General features: G+C 37.1%; 1 protein-coding gene across 3 annotated transcripts in view; it reads left to right on the top strand.

Annotated features, from left to right (window-relative positions):
* DPY19L4 (dpy-19 like 4) overlaps window positions 1-18,392 on the top strand; it is a 67,021-nt gene that overhangs the window by 26,526 nt on the left and 22,103 nt on the right. The window contains exons 7-13 of one of the 3 annotated variants that reach the window (XM_047088938.1): window positions 93-216; window positions 3,373-3,507; window positions 6,204-6,335; window positions 6,432-6,530; window positions 6,966-7,039; window positions 12,525-12,683; window positions 13,336-13,455. In XM_047088938.1, the coding sequence (XP_046944894.1) occupies window positions 93-216; window positions 3,373-3,507; window positions 6,204-6,335; window positions 6,432-6,530; window positions 6,966-7,039; window positions 12,525-12,683; window positions 13,336-13,455 (843 nt within the window). The remainder of the gene's footprint in view (window positions 1-92; window positions 217-3,372; window positions 3,508-6,203; window positions 6,336-6,431; window positions 6,531-6,965; window positions 7,040-12,524; window positions 12,684-13,335; window positions 13,456-18,392) is intronic. The other 2 variants (XM_047088939.1, XM_047088940.1) reach the window with 2 other exon arrangements.

Here is an 18,392-nt window from a genome sequence, read left to right as displayed (position 1 = left end):
CAATGAGATGTGTGTGAAAGTACTTTGAAAAGTACAGTGTTACATAAATATAATGTCTTGATATTTTGCTCTTCATCTGTGGTTTACTTTAGGGTAGATACAACAAGAATTGAATACTCCATTCCTTTAAGAGAAAACTGGGCACTGCCATACTTTGCATGCCAAATTGCTGCACTTACAGGCTATTTAAAAAGCAACCTAAATACTTACGGAGAGGTAAGATACAAACTTATTTGTCACAGTTAATTCTGATGTATTGCAAATGTATATAATTTTAGACTTAGTCATATTAACAGGTCAGTGATATTCAGTGAAGCCTAATTACTACATAATAAAGGATATATTTACAGAGTCTTACTATAACATTATTAGTCTAGTCAGATTGACGGGTAAATTATTATTTTTTTAAAGTTTATTTATTTATTTTGAGAGAGGCAGAGACCGTGCCAAGTGAGGGAGGGGCAGAGAGACGGAGAGTGAGAATCCCAAGCAGGCTTCGTGCTGCCAGCGCAGAGGCCCACGTGGGGCTTGAACTCACGAAACCATGAGGTCATGACCTGAGCCAAAACCAACAGTCAGATGCTTAACCAACTGAGCCACCTAGGTGCCTCTGATGGGTAAATTATTTTTAAGAGAAAGGAGATGTTGTATCGTTTCAGTGCAGTTACTTGGCAAATAAATGAAGAGTTTATTATTTTGAAAATTAATCTCTCATTATTTTACCATTTCTTTTCTGTAATATTGATAGCTTTTAGTCATTGCAAGTTAAGAAAATATTAATGAAGATGTATAGAGTGACTACAAATGGCAGCAGTGTTATCTTTTATGGTAGCACCGCATATTTTCTGTTTTTCTGGCAACCACTGCTCTAATTTTTTATCACAATGATTTTGTCATTTTGAAAGGTTATACAAGTGGAATTATATAGTATGTTATCCTTCAAGATTGGCTTTTTTTCTTTTTTTTTTTTTAAATGTTTATTTTTGAGAGAGAGAGAGGGAGAAAGAGAATGAGCAGGGGAAGGGCAGAGAGAGAGGAAGAGAGAGAATCCCAAGCAGTCTCTGTACTGTCAGCACAAAGCCTGACATGGGGATCCATCTCACCAGCTGTGAGATCATGACCTGAGCCGAAATGAAGAGTCAGAAGCTTAACTGACTGAGCCACTCACGTGCCCCAAGATCGGCTTTTTTCATTTAGCCTAATGCCCTTGACATCCACCTAAGTTATTGCATTGTGTCAATAGTTTGCTTATTTTCATTGCTGAGTAGTATTGGAATAGGATGTGTATTTTAATCACATATTTGGTAGTTTGCTTCCCATTCTTGAGTCTAGATCTTGTGATCCCTGTTGCATCAGGCTGTCCAAGCTCAGATCTTTGTGCAGTTATTTGGAGCTATGTAGACATATCTGTGGTTGATTACTAAAATACATTTAATGTGTCAAGTAATATGTGTAAAATAGTTAACAATAAAGGCATAGTTGAAAATGAAGTGAGCAGGGTAAAGGATAGACAAAAGTGCACAGAATTTTGAAAATGTTCAGAGAAAGGAAAAACAGCTAATTGTGCAGATTGTGTTTGACATATATTTTTTAAAAATCTTTTTTTTAAGTGTTTGTTTATTTTTAAGAGAGAGAGCGTGCATGAGCAGGGAGAGGCAGAGAGAGGGAGACAGAGGATCTGAAGCAGGCTCCACACTGACAGCGGAGAGCCCGATGTGGGGCTCTGAACTCATGAACTGTGAGATCATGACCTGAGCTGAAGTTGGAGGCTTAACTGACTGAGCCACTCAGGCACCACCCCCCCCCCCGCCCATATATTTCTATCTTATTTCACACTGTATATCCTTTAAAGTAGTTTGAGGGTAAACCCGTGGCATGAGTAATTTGCTTCATTGTACTGTAGCTTTTTCCTAACATCCTTGAAGTAATCTCCACATGCCCAGTAGGTTAGTTAGGCCGGATCTAGACCTGATTTCTGGTACTGTTTTCTCAGGGGATGATGGTTTCAGGTCTGGTTATTAGAGTTCTGGTTGTTCCACATTAGAAGTTTCCAGAACACTTTCTCTTAAAGCTATGGTGATATGAAGAACAGAAGCTTATGTGTTCTATCAGTGCTAAGCTCTCTAGGCCTTGCAGTTGGTATTCTTTGACCAACTGATAGAATTTTTCCATCTCTTACACTTTGTTTTCTGGTCTTAATCTTATTCAGGGTGCTGGAAAATCTTTATATGTGCTGATGGCCTGAAGTACTTCTCATTTTGGAATCTATTATTTTTTAATTTTTAAAAAGTGTGTGGGTTTTTTTTTGTTGGTTTTTTTTTTTGTTTTTTTTTTGAGAGAGAGAGAGAGAGCGTGAGCAGGGGAGGGGCAGAGAGAGACACAGAATCTGAAGCAAGCACTAGGCTCCAAGCTGTCAGCACAGAGCCTGATGCGGGGCTCGAACTCACAAACTGTGAGATCATGACCTGAGCCAAAGTTGAATGCTAAACCAACTGAGCCACCTAGGCACCCTGGAAGACTTAGTTTTAGAAGAGAGCATGGCTATTAGGTTTCTTGACTAGACTAGACCCTTATCGCCTTTCTCCTTTGCTATTCTTATCAGAACAAAGTCATGTGATACCATGGCTGATGGAGGAATTGGCAATAAAAATGCAGATCCCTGGAGGAAGTAGAGGTTGTTAGAAATATGCTAAGGAACAATGGATTTGTCAGACTTGGGTTTCTCACTAAGGGATCACTTGGGAGATAACATTTGGAAAGACAGAATTGATTTTAGCCAGGCAAGGACAAGAAGTCCTTGTGTTTAGTATGTTAGCAGAGGAAAAAAGGGTTTTATATGATTGACAGTACAAGCATTGGGGAAAGGCAAGGGCACACATTTGCTGAGAAGTAATGAAAAAAGAGCAGTGGGCTTTTTTCCTTGGACTGTGGAATAGGCTGAGACATAAACAGACTGTTTAAATGGAAACTCTTAGGGAAATTTGGAAGTGAACATGTTTTTTAGAGTGAATGGAGTTACTTTCACAATACAAAAGCCCATCGCCACGTCTAGCAAAAGCCACCGTTGTCTTATATTTATTACTTTACCTCTTGTGATAAAAGAAAAATGTACTGACTTTTTTCCCTTTGTCTTCCTGAAATTCTCAATATGGTTTTGAACTTTGAGGATTTATTTATCTCTGTGTTTTATTTAAGATCTTATTGTTTATGTAAGGATTTAATAATAATTATGTGACTTAAAAACAAAATTTCTAGAATTATATAGCTTAAAGTTGAACCAGTAACAGGGCTGCAACTTTGAGGTAACAACCTCATGGATTTTTATAGTAATGAAGCTACTGATATTTAGTTTCTTTCTTTTGTTTTCCCTAGAGGTTTTGCTACTTGTTGATGAGTGCTTCAACTTATACGTTTATGATGATGTGGGAGTACAGCCACTATCTCTTATTTCTTCAAGCAATATCTCTATTCTTGCTAGATAGTTTTTCACTGGAGCAAAGTGAGAAGGTACTTTGAATTTTAAAATTGTGGTTTTAAATCCGGAGAATAAATATTTTTATAGTGTCGTATCTTTAGGTAATTTGGCTTCTAAGCTTTATTTTGAAATTTTTGTTGTTTGGGTTTTGTTTGTTTTGTTTTGGGGGGCAGCGGTGGGATTATTTTGAAATGTTTTAATAGGCTCTGACTTCACACTTGTACTCAAAAGATTGTTAAACTCATTCTCCCAGCCATTTAAGAAGGACTTTGAAATTCCCTTCAAGACAGCCTGCTTACCCAAAGTCACCATGTGCTTTTGCTCTTTTGAGCCATTTCTCCTTCCCTTTCTATTTCTTTAAACAAACAAACAAACAAAAAAGTGAAATATAGAATAGACACAAAAGAGTGTATATACGCTGTGTAAATATACTATATGGAATAAAACATGACTGTTTGACCATCCAGGCCAAGAAATAGAGCATTTGAATACCCAGAAGTCCCGCTTTTAACTGCTTCCAGTCACATCTTGCTCCCTCCCCAACAGAGGTTCACTGTCCTGAGTTTTGTTAATCCTTTCCTCCTGTTTCCTTGTGGTTTTTACCACCTATCTATATATTCCTTAAAACATGCTGAAAATAATGTATTGTTTACTTTTGTCTGATTTGCTTTTGAGATTCATCCTTGATGATGTACAGACCTATATTTCTTTCATGTTTATGTATTTACACATTCTATTGTTGATGGACATTTCAGGTTTTTTTCCAGTTTATTGTCCATGTGACCAATGCTGCTATAAGCATTCTTACCTGGGACATAAGTGTAAGATTTTTCTAGAGTATACACTTCATAGTGGAATTACAAGTCAAAGGATATATGCATATTCAACCTAACCACATACCAAGCCTTTGTTCAGAATGGTTCTATCAGTTTATATAACTGCCTACAGTGGTTAAAGGTTCCCATCAGTATTTGGTTCCTTTTTTTATCTTTATCTTTTTCACTCTTTTCTTATCTTTTATTTATAAACATTTATTAAGTATTTAATATGTTGTCCAAGCCAGAAACTCGTGGGTCTTCTTGCTCTTTCTTTTCTTCATCCTATATATTTAGATGATCCAGAATCCTGATGAATATCAACATTTAGGTTAATTGAATTGAGGGTGTTTAACATAAAGAGTCATTAATCAAATACAATGCCATTATCTTATTAATTGAAAGGGTAGTAAGAACCCAAAAGCATCATACAGGAAGCAACTGCAGGAAGCAGTTACCACCACTAGAGTTGAGGGAGCAAAGGGGAGAAATTGGAGTTTTTAAAACTTCAAAACTTAGAAGAGGAACCCCTGTGGAGCTGAAACTCAGGCTTCTAAGGAGGGGCTGCTTCCCAGCTTTGCTGGAGTCTCTGAACTGGAGAAATGGAACCCAGACTTCTGAGAATGGGGGCTCTGTCCAGCTGGCCCTGGGGTCTCCGGGGCAAGAGAATGTGTTAAAGCTGGTCTGTCGAGTGTTGGAGAAGCTGCATATGCATTTAGCTGCTTTAGCTGGAAGGAATTGCTCTAGTGGAGTGAAGAAGTATTGCTGATATGATACTCACAGGAACTGCAAAGCAGACAGGAAGCCACAAGCTCCTCCCTTCTTCTTCAGCCTTATTATATCTCTCTAGCATTTCATATTGGCAGAGTTTAATAGGGAGCCAACTGGAAAAGCAGAGACATAGAAAGCAGAGTCCTCAACCCCAGCATTACAAGACAGTGGGTAGAGGGATAGGTTTGGAGCTAAGAGACAGTCACTCAATAACTAGCACACATCTCCAGAACCAGCATCCAAAATCAGGAAGTAGAATTTTTTTAGCACCTGGAAGATCCCATTGTGCCTTCTCCCAGTCAATGTTTCAGCCTTCCTACAGTGAGGTATTTCTTTTTCTTAATGGCTCTGGCCTTCTAAGAGGCCAGATATTTTTTTTCTGTTTTTCTTTTTCTTTCTCTTTTTCTTTTTCATTTTCTTTTCTTTTCTTTTCCCTTTAATACTCTGTCTTTTGATTTCCTCCCCTAACTAATGTCTATATTTTGTCTTAGTTTTCCCTTTCCAAAAGGAATTAATCTTATGGTAGAGAAAATTACTATATTATTGAATTTTAGAAAATAAATCTTTTTTTTTTTTTTTTTTTAGAAAAGAAATCTTCTAAGACAAACAACTTTCTTGGGAGATCTTCTATTAGGATATTGAATTTGACTTTCTTATGCTCACTGTTAAATGGACCAAATCTAAAAATACTGGTCTCTGGTGCTACATTTCATGGCAATGTTTTTACTAGGTGGTGTTTGGGAACTGCTGCTAAAGATTATAATTTTTGATGTATGCAGTTTGATGATGTATAGATGGATTTTAATAACAGGGCAAGCAAGCCAAGTAAAATTAAATCAGAACCTAGGACTAAGATTTTTTTCAGTCTGATTTAGATGTCCTTGGTTTTAAAGCTTTTTACTTTGCTTATAAGAGTTATTTCTAAGAAAATAAGAAATTCATTTCATACCATAACATTAAAAATACAGATTAAACATTTGTATAATATATCCTAAATTATAGTAGAGCATTTATTTTATAATTGGATTATAATAATATAATTGGATACTAATAATTATTTATAATCTACTCTAAACAAAACCAATGAAAAGGTGTACAGTAAGATTCATTTTATTCTCATTCATCTTATTTTGTTTCAACAGGTTCATGAAGTTTATAAAATCTATATATTTTCTCTCTTTCTGGGATATTTACTGCAGTTTGAGAATTCAGCTTTATTGGTGTCTCCTCTATTAAGTTTAGTAGTAGCCTTAATGCTTGCTAAGTGCCTTCAGGTAATAAGAATTGCCTTTTTATCATTCTTGTGGTAAATTTTTTAATTGTTCATTTTTCATGCCTCACTTCTTTGTTCATGGTTGTTTTCCCCACAGCTGAATGTGAAAAAAGGAACTTTTATAGCCAAAATAATGAAAGTGATTAATTTTTACTTGGTGTGTACTCTGACAGTGACGCTGAATATTATAATGAAGGTAAATAACTCTGGGTCTGAAATTCATGTAGAAGAGCAAGTTGAATAATGAAAGTACGGGGCTAAATTTTAATGAGCATGATAACATAGCATGGTAATAAAGTTTTTACAGTAAAATTACAAGTTGAACGATGATCATTCTTTCATGAGAATATAGGATTCTGATTCTTTTCTAGATACGCTTAAAAGATACACCTTATTTTCCATTTCATTTAAAATATTAAGTAACATATGGAGTAAATTGAGATGAGTAAAAGTGTTCAAAAGAGTATGTCAAGTCTCCTTGCTTCATAGTTATAGCATGTATTATTTAATTCCTTTTTAATTCATATTTTTTGTCTTATAGTCTTGCTGTGTTTTCAATTTCTAGGCAGAAACATATTGCTGTGAGCATAGCTAATAGTTCTTTGTTGTAACTAGTGTTTTTTACTTCCAGATGTTTGTCCCACACAAAGAAAATGGGCACATGCTGAAATTCCTTGAAGTAAAATTTGGATTAAATATGACTAAGTAAGTTTTATTTATTAATTTTTTTAAGTTTATTTATTTTGAGAGGGAGAGAGTGCATGCACAAGTCAGGAAGGGGCAGAGAGGAAGAGAGAGAGAATCCCAGGCAGGCTTGGTGCCATTAGCACAGACACTGACACAGGGCTCAAACCCACAAATTGTGAGTACATGACCTGAGCCGAAACTAGGAATTTCGGCTGAAATTGACTGAGCCACTCAGGCACCCCAGTAAGTTTTAGATTATATAAAAATTTATCTAGGGGCTCCTGGGTGGCTCAGTTGGTTAAGCATGTGACTTTGGCTCAGGTCATGATCTCCTGACTCTTGAGTACAAGCCCCGTATCAGGCTCTGTGCTGACAGCTCAGAGCCTGAGCCTGCTTCAGATTCTGTGTCTCCCTGTGTCTTTCTTCACCCCCCCCACCCCCCCATGCACGTGTGCTCTCTCTCCTTCTCTCTTTCTCAAAAATAAGCATTAAAAAATTTTTTTTAAAAATTTGTCTAACTCTATACCACTTAGAAAATATAGAGCAAAAATAATCCAAGGGGTAGTAGACACTTAATTACATGCCACTTAGAAAATAAATAATTTGGAAAATTACAATATCTAGGAGAAATATATTAATATTTTTTCTCATTAAAAAAAATCTCATTGGGGCGCCTGGGTGGCGCAGTCGGTTAAGCGTCCGACTTCAGCCAGGTCACGATCTCGCGGTCCGTGAGTTCAAGCCCCGCGTCAGGCTCTGGGCTGATGGCTCAGAGCCTGGAGCCTGTTTCCGATTCTGTGTCTCCCTCTCTCTCTGCCCCTCCCCCGTTCATGCTCTGTCTCTCTCTGTCCCAAAAATAAATAAACGTTGAAAAAAAAAAAATTATTAAAAAAAAAAAAAAATCTCATTTAGGGGCGCCTGGGTGACTCAGTTAAGCGTCCGATTTCAGATCAGGTCACAATCTCACGGTTTGTGAGTTCAAGCCCCACGTCAGGCTCTGTGCTGACAGCTCAGAGCCTGGAGTCTGCTTTGGATTCTGTGTCTCCCTCTCTGTCTCTGCCCCTCCCCTGCTCATGCTCTGTCTCTCTCTGTGTCAAAAATAAATAAAAACATTAAAAAAAAATCTCATTTAGGTGTTTTATAAATTAGATGTACTTAAACCCTAATAGTGTGACAGCGTTTGAGAGTATTTTTTCTCTTAATGCAGAACAATGATACAGTCTAAAGTCAGAATAAATTAAAGATATAAAATAAAGAACCAACGTAATTAAAAAATTTTTTTTAAATGTTTATTTTTGAGAGAGAGAGAGCGAGCGAAAGAGAGTGAGAGAGAGAGAGAGACAGCATGAGTGGGGGAGGGGCAGAGAGAGAGAGGGAGACACAGAATCTGAAACAGGCTCCAGGCTCTGAGCTGCGGGGCTTGAACTCAGGAACAGCGAGATCATGACCTAGATTCAAGTCAGACACTTAACCGACTGAGCCATCCAGACCCCCCAAGAACCAATGTAATTGTAACCACTAAAAATGTTTGCATCAAAAAGAGGTGGGCAGTAAGATACTTATTTCATAGCAAAGAAATGAGATCATAATAGTGGATTAGATCAGAAGCTGACTTTTAAATTCAAGAATAATGTACCTTTTGTTTGTTAAATGCATTTTTTAAATCTAAAGTGAGATAAATGACTTATGCACTGATGGAGTCCACTTGCATAACAGAAAAAATATTTACACATTTTTCTAGTTCTTCTAATATACCTTAGAACCTTATAATTCACTGTGATTACATGGGATTTCAGATGCTGTGCATGGAATTTCATGTGTGTTATATCACAGTTAATAAAGCTTTTGACATGGTTTAAATACTTCAGAAATCTTCTGAAGTTTGTTAAGTCAGGTATGGATATCTACTGAGGTAAAATCCTGTAAGAGGCCATATACTCCGTAAGGGCAGGGATCATGTCTTTTTCAGGGATATTTATAGGCCTGACACTTAGCAGGCAATTAGGAAAAATTGGTTATAGATCTCCATAATTGACTAGCCTTTCCCCTGACTTTTTCTTTAACTTTGGAAAACTCTAGAGTTCACAAATAGGATTAAGGGCTGCTTTTGTCTAGCATTTCTTAGTTGATGTTATGTAGTGCCCCTTTCTTCAGCATGTCAGGTACTAGATTTGTTTCACTGGGTAATATAATAGGTATTTTAAGAATAAGGTAGTGTCTCTGTCCTTAAGAATATTGACATCTCACTTGGTAGTTTTTGTACAGTTAATAACATGGGTGGTATAAATAGTAAATGCCTTACACTCACATGTGCCAACTGGGTATTAGGATTTGTAGTTCACCAGAATGTCAGGAAACATTTCTTTTTTTTTTTTAAATATATATTTTTTAATTTTATTTTTTTAATTTACGTCCAAATTAGCGTATAGTGCAACAATGATTTCGGGAGTAGATTCCTTAATGCCCCTTACCCATTTAGCCCATCCCCCTTCCCACAACCCCTCCAGTAACCCTCTGTTTGTTCTCTATATTTATGAGTCTCATCTGTTTTATCCCCCTCCCTGTTTTTATATTATTTTTGTTTCCCTTCCCTTATGTTCATCTGTTTTGTCTCTTAAAGTCCTCATATGAGTAAAGTCATATGATACTTGCCTTTCTCTGACTAATTTTGCTTCACTTAATACCTTTTAGTTCCATCCATGTAGTTGCAAATGGCAAGATTTCATTCTTTTTAATTGCCAGGTAATACTTCCTTGTATGTATAAACCACATCTTCTTTATGCATTCATCCATCGATGGACATTTGGGCTCTTTCCATACTTTGGCTATTGTTGATAGTGCTGCTATAAACATGGGGGTGCATGTATCCCTTTGAAACAGCATACCTGTATGCCTTGGATAAATACCTAGTAGTGCAACTCCTGGGTCGTAGGGTAGTTCTATTTGTAATTTTTTGAGGAACCTAGATACTGTTTTCCAGAGTGGCTGCACCAGTTTGCATTCCCACCAGCAGTGCAAAAGAGATGCTCTTTCTCCACATCCAACATCTGTTGTTGCCTGAGTTGTTAACATTAGCCATTCTGACAGGTGTAAGGTGGTATCTCATTGTGGTTTTAATTTGTATTTCCCTGATGATGAGCGATGTTGAGGATTTTTTCGTGTGTTGGTTGGCCATCTGGATATCTTCTTTGAGGAAGTGTCTATTCATGTCTTTTGCCCATTTCTTCACTGGCTTATTTGTTTTTTGGGTGTTGAGTTTGATAACTTCTTTATAGATTTTGGATACTAACCCTTTATCTGATATGTCGTTTGCAAATATCTTCTCCCATTCCATCAGTTGCCTTTTAGTTTTGTTGATTGTTTCCTTCGCTGTGCAGAAGCTTTTTATTTTGATGAGGTTCCAATAGTTCATTTTTGCTTTTGTTTCCCTTGCCTCTGGAGACATGCTGAGTAAGACGTTGCTGCGGCCAAGATCAAAGAGGTTTTGAGGAAACATTTCTGTTGAGACAGACTTTCAAGAACCAGTAATGAAATGTTAATAAATATTGGATGTGCACGATACTAGGCCAGGTATTCTGAGCTATTAAAAAATGACTATAATCTTAAACTAGCAAATTGTATTAAGTGCTATAATAGAAGGATAAGTAAAGTGCCATGGGAATATGGGGAAGGAAAGATTGAGACTGGGTGACATGGAAGAATATTCATGAAATTGAAATTTGAATTGGATCTTACAGAATTAGTACCTTTAATAGGCAGATAAAAAAGACATGAATTCATCATACAATCATATATACAAGACAGTTGGATAGCAGCCTCTTTGATACAGTTGTATTGCTGCTTGACACATTGTGAAACTTTGACCTTTAATTCTAAACCCAGTGATTTGTGAAGCAGGCATTCTCAGGCCACCCATGAGCTCTCCCGAAGATCACTCCATCTCTTAGCTCCTTTCCCAGGGTTAGGATTAAGGATAAAATGGTGGTTGGAGATGGGTCAGATGTTGAGAATGCAGATAAAACTATATATAAGCAGGAGCCTTGTTAATCATATTTAGCTTAGAGTCAAAAGAAGTTTATCTTGATTCTTATAGCTTGAAATGTTTATGTGTTAAATCTTATGACTTCTGTCGTAATAATTAGGTTACTCTCTTAAAATGAGTCCTGTGGGGCACCTGGGTGACTCAGTGGGTTAAGCATCCAGCTCTTGATTTCAGCTCAGGTCATGATCTCATGGTTCATGAGTTTGAGCTCCATGTCCAATTCTGAGCTGACAGCATGGAGCCTGCTTGGGATTCTCTGTCTCCCTGTCTCTCTGTCCCTCCCCGACGCACTCGTGTGCATGCTCTCTCTCTCTCAAAAATAAGTAAACTTAAAAGAAATATTTTTCAAAATGGGTCCTAGTTGAATTACATTTATCCATATAAAACAGGACTGTCCAATAATGTGAGTCACATATGTAATTTTCTAAGAGCCACATTAAAAAAAGTAAAAAGAGGGGCGCCTGGGTGGCTCAGTTGGTTGGGCGTCGGACTTCGGCTCAGGTCATGATCTCACGGTCCGTGCATTTGAGCCCCATGTCGGGCTCTGTGCTGACGGCTCAGAGCCTGGAGCCTGTTTCAGATTCTGTGTCTCCCTCTCTCTCTGACCTTCCCCCGTTCATGCTCTCTCTCTGTCTCAAAAATGAATAAACGTTAAAAAAAAAAAAAGTAAAAAAAGTAAAAAGAGGGGTACTGGGTGGCTCAGTTGGTTAAGCATCCAACTTCAGCTCAGGTCATGATCTCACAGTTTGTGAGTTCGAGTCCCGCATCGGGCTCTGTGCTGACAGCTCAGAGCCTGGAGCCTGCTTCTGATTCTGTGTCTCCCTCTCTCTGCCCCTCCCCGGCTCATGCTCTTGCTCTCTCAAAAATAAATAAACGTTAAAAATTTAAATGAAGTAAAATAAATTTTAAAAAAGGTAAAACAAAACAAGGGAATTTTATTTTAATTATAAATTTATTTAATCTGATTTATTAAAATATTTTAATGTGCAAACAGTATAAAAATTAATGAGCTATTTTGTATTCTTTTGTCCTTTTTCATTTTCTTTTATGTTTGAAATCCGGGATACTTAAAGTAGATCTCCATTTGCATTGGCCGCATTTCAAGTGCTAATGGCCCCATTGTATCTAGTAGCTACCATGTTGAGCACTGCAGATGGAAGGGTTGGACAGCTGAATTTTTTGTTGTTTCCAGATAAAAATAGAAAGTGAAACTCTATTGAAACCATATTGAATTCTAGAGATGGTCACATTACTGGATAATACAAAGCAGCAGTTTTACATTTATTAGGGCAATTTGTTGAGAAGAGTTACTAATGCTATTATCTTCATTTATAAAGGGTACTGTTACAAGTGAATTTAGGAAATGTGTTTTGTGTTTTATGTTTTTATTGAGATAATACTTTTATGTTCAGTAGTTTATAACATCTATGATTTTAACATCATGCTTTTTGTTTTCTCAAGGAATTTTACAATGAATTGGCTCCTGTGTCAAGAATCCCTGCAGGCACCATCTCAAGATTTTTTTTTGCGATTGACACAGTCTTCTTTATTACCTTTCTATGTTTTAGTGTTAATTATTTGTTTTCTTTCTATGATGCAAGTTATTTTTAGGAGAATTAAGTAAGTACCTGTGAGAATCATCACATTGCTAACTAATACCTTATGGAAATATGTAAACTATCAATTTTTAGTATCCTTCCAATATTTGTGTATTTGTTTTAGAGTTTCTAGTTCCATTCTCTTGTTATGAACATGTACAATATCGTTATAACTTAACCAGATAATATTCAAATTTGTTTATACATCTAAATACATGATGTACAAATTTAATGTAGGAATAATATTCATTTAAACTGTTAGACTCCTTCACTAATTTAGTCATATTTTTACTGAATGTAAGAATAATTTTTGTAACCTAAATGAAGCTAGTAATGTAAGTGATTTTAAATTATCAAGACTATTTTAAAATATTTTTGTCATGGCTGAAAGCAATAACTAGTTAAGTGATAATCTTGGAAAAGGAACCTAAAAATCTTTTTTGTCATATTTCCTGAATTTTCATATTTAGTCTTCACTGAGTCAGTTTCTTCAGGTTCTTAAAAGCCCTTTCAAGGACTTGGAGATGTATATGAGTTAGGCATTTGACTATCAGAATATACTTTCAGATTTCAAGAACCACCTGTATTTCTTTTTTTTTTTTTTTGAAAAAATTTAAGACCTTTGATTATTTAAAAATGTTTTTTCAATAGTAAAAAACATTTCCTTTGTGTAGTGGCAAGTCCTTGAAAGAAACTATTACGCTTGAAGATGGACGAATTGGAGGAAGGCCAGAAATAATTTATCATGTGATTCATACTATTTTATTGGGCTCTCTTGCAATGGTTATAGAAGGGTAAGTGTACTTTATTGGAGCTATTTGTTTTTACAAACAGTTGTCCTTTCTAATGGTAATAAATGGATACTTTCAAGAATATATTTATGAGGGACGCCTGGGTAGCTCAGTTGGTTTATGTGTCTGACTCTAGATTTTGGCTCAGGTCATGATCTCATGGTTCCTGAGTTTGAGCCTGGCATTGGGCTCTGCCCTGACATTGTGGAGTCTGCTTGGGATTCTGTCTGTCTGTCTGTGTGTCTCTCTCTCTTTCTCTCTCTCTCTCTGTCCCTACCCTGTTTGCACTGTCTCTCAAAACAAAACAAAACCAAAACAAAAACACTTAAAAAAAAAAAGAATATATTTATGAAACTATAAAAACTCAAAATCTACCAACTTTCTTAATTTATCTGGAGTTTACAGAGGTGCTTATAGTACAGTGAACTGACATTTATTTATTCACTCATTTGTTCAAAAACTATTGAATGTTTTCCAAGGACCAGGCATTGTACTAGGTGCTGAAGGTACATTGGTAAGCAAAAGTGGACATACAGTTTCTAACCTTATGTGACTGTGGCCTAATGGAGGTGACAGATATTAATCACACAAAAATAAAATTACAACTTTGTTAAATGAAATAGAGGTAAATCGTGCTGTGAGGTTAAGAGTTCAGTAAATGATACCCTTTAAAGTTTGGACTCAGATGAAAAATAAGACACATGGGTATAAAATGATTTTGAATACTCAATTTCAATTTGAGGAGGGGCTTTTCCCACAGTAACAACAAGCAATTGTCCAGGTACCAACTGAATGTCCTACACTTTGACTTAATTCTGGCACTGTCCACCTAGAGGTTGCATCAGATTCCACAGTTCAAGGTTGCCCCCAACCCACTTCATGTGCCAGTTGCAAATCCAGGTTATTACCTGTGCTTCTGACCAACCGGCTGTAAATCAGAAGTTCTTAGATCCCCCTCCTCAGGTTCAATTAACTTGCTAGAACAGTTCACAGAACTCAGAGAAACATTTTACTTACTAGATCACTAGTTTATTATAAAAGGATATAACTCAGGAACAACCAGATGGAAGCTCGGCAGAGGGCAAGGTTTGTAGGAAGGGGTCCGGAGCTCCCGTTATCTCTCTAGGTGTACCACTCTCTCCAGGTCTACATGTGGTCGCCAACCCAGAAGCTCTCCAAACCCTGTCCTTTTGGGTTTTTATAAAAGCCTCACATAGGCATGATTGATTAAATTATTGGCCATTAGTGATTGAACTCAACCTCTAGGCCCTTTTCCCTCCCCAGAGGTTTGGAGTGGGACTGAGTTCCAACTCCCTAATCATATGGTTGGCTCCACTGGCAACCAGCCCCTTCCTTGAGTGTCTTCCAAAAAGTTACCATTAACATAAAAAAAGATACCTTTCCAGTTTCATCACTTAGGAGATTCTAAGAATTTTAGGAGCTGTGAGCCAGGGACTGTACAAAGACCAAATATATGAGAAATACATTTCAATCATCTGAATGATTCTGATTCTATAAAGGTTGCATTGGAGACCACTTCTTCATGTGTGAACAAAGGGCTTCTACTATTTGCCACCCCAAATTGACCTTAGTCCTCAGACTTTGGGCTTTCCCTCTTTAATGGGTAGAGCCTTGGTAAGTTTATGCCCCTGTCTACACCTACCTTGCAAAAGGAAGATACAAAATATGGATGCCTAGAATGTTTAAGCTGGATATGCTCAATTCTCCCTCTTAATACACAAATCAGATAAATCACTGCCATGAAGAGGAGCCATTAAGATTCTGAGGTAGAGGGATAAGAGGGGAAGTAGGGAGAGATGAAAAGTATTGATCCTAGTATAAGATTTCTCAAGTTAAATTTTCTTTATGATTATAGATACTGAATCACAGTCCCATGGTGCTTTTCCAAAAAGAAAGCTTAGCTGTTTTCAAGTATTATATTAATTTTTTATCTTGAAATACTATATACATCACAACCTCAAAGTTACAGTTATTATTGGGCCTGCATTTAACATCTTAATTAATAAGCACAAATGTGCTATATTATAAATCTTTTTATTATTTGATATCAGTATTTCAGCATAATTGGTTTCCTTTGTAGACCTATGTACTTTATGCATTTAAAAACATTTTCTTGGGGTGCCTGGGTGGCTCAGTCGGTTAAGCGTCCGACTTCGTCTCAGGTCATGATCTCGCGGTCTGTGAGTTCGAGCTCCGTGTCGGGCTCTGTGCTGACAGCTCAGAGCCTGGAGCCCGTTTCGGATTCTGTGTCTCCCTCTCTCTCTGACCCTCCCCCATTCATGCTGTCTCTCCCTGTCTCAAAAATAAATAAACATTAAAAAAAAATAAAAACATTTTCTTGGGGCATCTGGAAGACTCAGTTGGTTAACCAACTGACTCTTGATTTTGGCTCAGGTCATGATTTCACGGTTTGCAGGTTCGAGACCTGCATTAGGCTCCACGCTGATGGCAAGGAACCTGCTTGGGATTCTCTCTCCCTCTCTCTCTGCCTTTCCCCCGCTCGCACACATGCATGCTCTCTCTTAAATAAATAAACTTAAAAAAAAAATTTTCTTATAAGTCATCCGTACACTTTATCAGACTGCCAAACCCCTGACCAATGGGAATCTTTTACTGAAACATTAAGTGAGAATGGTGGTTCACACTAATAGTTAGCATTCCATAATGCCTAGTAAGTAGGATGAAGAAATGTGTTAAACCATGAATATTCTAAGTGATTCATGTTTTGATTCTCATCTCATTGCCTTGTAGTACTAGAATTTTGGTGCATGGGTTACCTTTTTCCCTCTTTGTACTCTCTCAGTTTTATTTCTCTCTGCAGAAGAACATTTTATTATCCTCACCATTCTTCATTGTTGGATCTACCATTTTCAAGATCCTGTTTTTGAACATGTAATATGCATTATTCTTTCACTCATCTTTACTTCTTTAATTTATTCACCAGGCCCTGTGACCACCTGTTCATGCAAATAATAAGCATAGTCACCCAGAATGTGCCAGGCACTCTATTAAGTAGGCAGTAGGGATTAAAGAAATACAAAATCTACTCTTTTGCTTCAAAGAGTAAGTAAACCAAGAGTTAGAATAAAGTAAGTACTATGAGAAAGGTATACAAAGGGTGCTTTAATCACTCAAGAGGAGAGGTACTAACTCAGTTGTAGAGGGTGGACAGAGGAAGTCAATTTAAGGAAGATTTCCTAAATGGGGCAACAGCCTTCAGAGATAAATAGAGGTTGGCCAGGCTGTTCATTTTCTTGTGTGTTTGTGTGTGTGTGTGTGTAATAATCTGGACAATATAAATGTCAGGGGTGCTTAGGTGGCTCAGTTGGTTAAGCATCTGATGCCTAGTTTCAACTCCGGTCATGATCTCACAGTTCGTGGGTTCAAGCCCCACATTGCACTCTGCAATGACAGTGCAGAGCCTGCTTGGGATATTCTCTCTCTCTCTCTCTCTCTCTCTCTCTCTCTCTCTCTCTCTCTGTCTTTCAGAAATAAATAAACAAAAATGTTATATCAGATTTGTTTTTAGTAAGATCTCTCTGGCAGCAATAATTGAGGAAAACAAGATTAAAGGAAGACAGGCTGGTTAAGAAGGTGTCATAATAGAATATAGAAAAGAGTAGCCATAGAGATGGAGGAAAGGGGCTAAAACTAAAATATTTGGGAATTGGAAACTGAGTAAGTAGCAGTAGGGACTGTGGCAGAGGGACTTTAGGAGGAATTACAACTCAGAAGTCAAAGGAGTTTTTAAAGGAGTACATAATCAGAGAGTAGAAGGCAGGAAGAAGTGGTAAGCATGGACCTCAAGGGGTCTGGCTATAAAGGGAATCAGAGCCTAAGGCAGCACTAGACGAGGATGGATGGGCTTGTATCAAGAAGGAGAAACTTATGTGCATTATGGAATGGAACACTTGAGATTGTTATGCAAACTCTGGCTAGAACACTAATCATATTTAGGGAAGTCCTAGGAGAAAAACTGAAAAGGTGCATCAACACCATATTTTTGAGGGCCCTGAAATTTAGATGAGTTTTCATTTATTTCAGTAGATTCTGGGGAACCACTAGAGACTATAACAAAAAGTGTCTTGTAATTATGTTTGAAGAAGGTTCATCTGGCATTTGGTTGAAGGAGAGTCTAAAGGTAGAGATGTTAGGGCACCTGGCTGGCTCAGTGGGAAGAGTATTCAACTCTTGTTCTTGGGGTTTTAAGTTCAAGCCCCACATAGGATATAGAGATTACTGAAAAACAACAAAAGGTAGAGATGTTAATTATCAGGCTGTTGCAATAAAATGGTAAGGAAGAGATAGATGCAGAGAAATCATTGGACTGGACATAGTGGTCTAATCTCTAGAGCAGGAAGTTGGTGTTCCAGGGAATGTTATGTACATATAATTCAATGTGAATGGTGTCTCCTGGAGTTCTAAACCAGACTCTAGTTTTGATTCTGGGTGACTTGAAGAATAGCAGGAATGGGGGTAATTAGGAGGAAATATTGGTTGACCAGAGGAAACTAATACAGTTCCTTTGTCTTAGCAATATGTATTCTATATACACATACACTACTTCTGTCAAAGTCCAAGTCAGTTTTCATTTTTCTTAAGATTTTATTTTTAAGTAATCTCTGTACCCAACATGGGGCTCAAACTTACAACGCTGAGATTAAGAGCTGCATGCTCCACCAACTGAGCCAGCCGGGTTCCCCTACATTTTTTTAAATCGCCAAAAAGCTAGGGTAGCAGTATAGTACCTGCAATTTTACATTTTGCTTTTATATTTTTCATAACTATTTAATACCTACTGAAGGACAGGTTTCTAGTTTTTTTTCTACTAAAACAACATACTGCAGTTAAAACCTTTGTATCTTTATATACATATACTAATATATCTGTTGACTAACTTACTAGAAATGGGGTTGTCT

Source organism: Lynx rufus, unplaced genomic scaffold, assembly GCF_022079265.1.
Source record: "Lynx rufus isolate CCGP_SWC_20201006 ecotype Redwood Valley unplaced genomic scaffold, mLynRuf1.p SCAF_26, whole genome shotgun sequence".
In the NCBI taxonomy this organism is placed as follows: domain Eukaryota; kingdom Metazoa; phylum Chordata; class Mammalia; order Carnivora; family Felidae; genus Lynx; species Lynx rufus.
The sequence above is the reverse complement of the archived record's forward strand: the minus strand, read 5'-3'. Positions and strand labels throughout refer to the sequence as shown.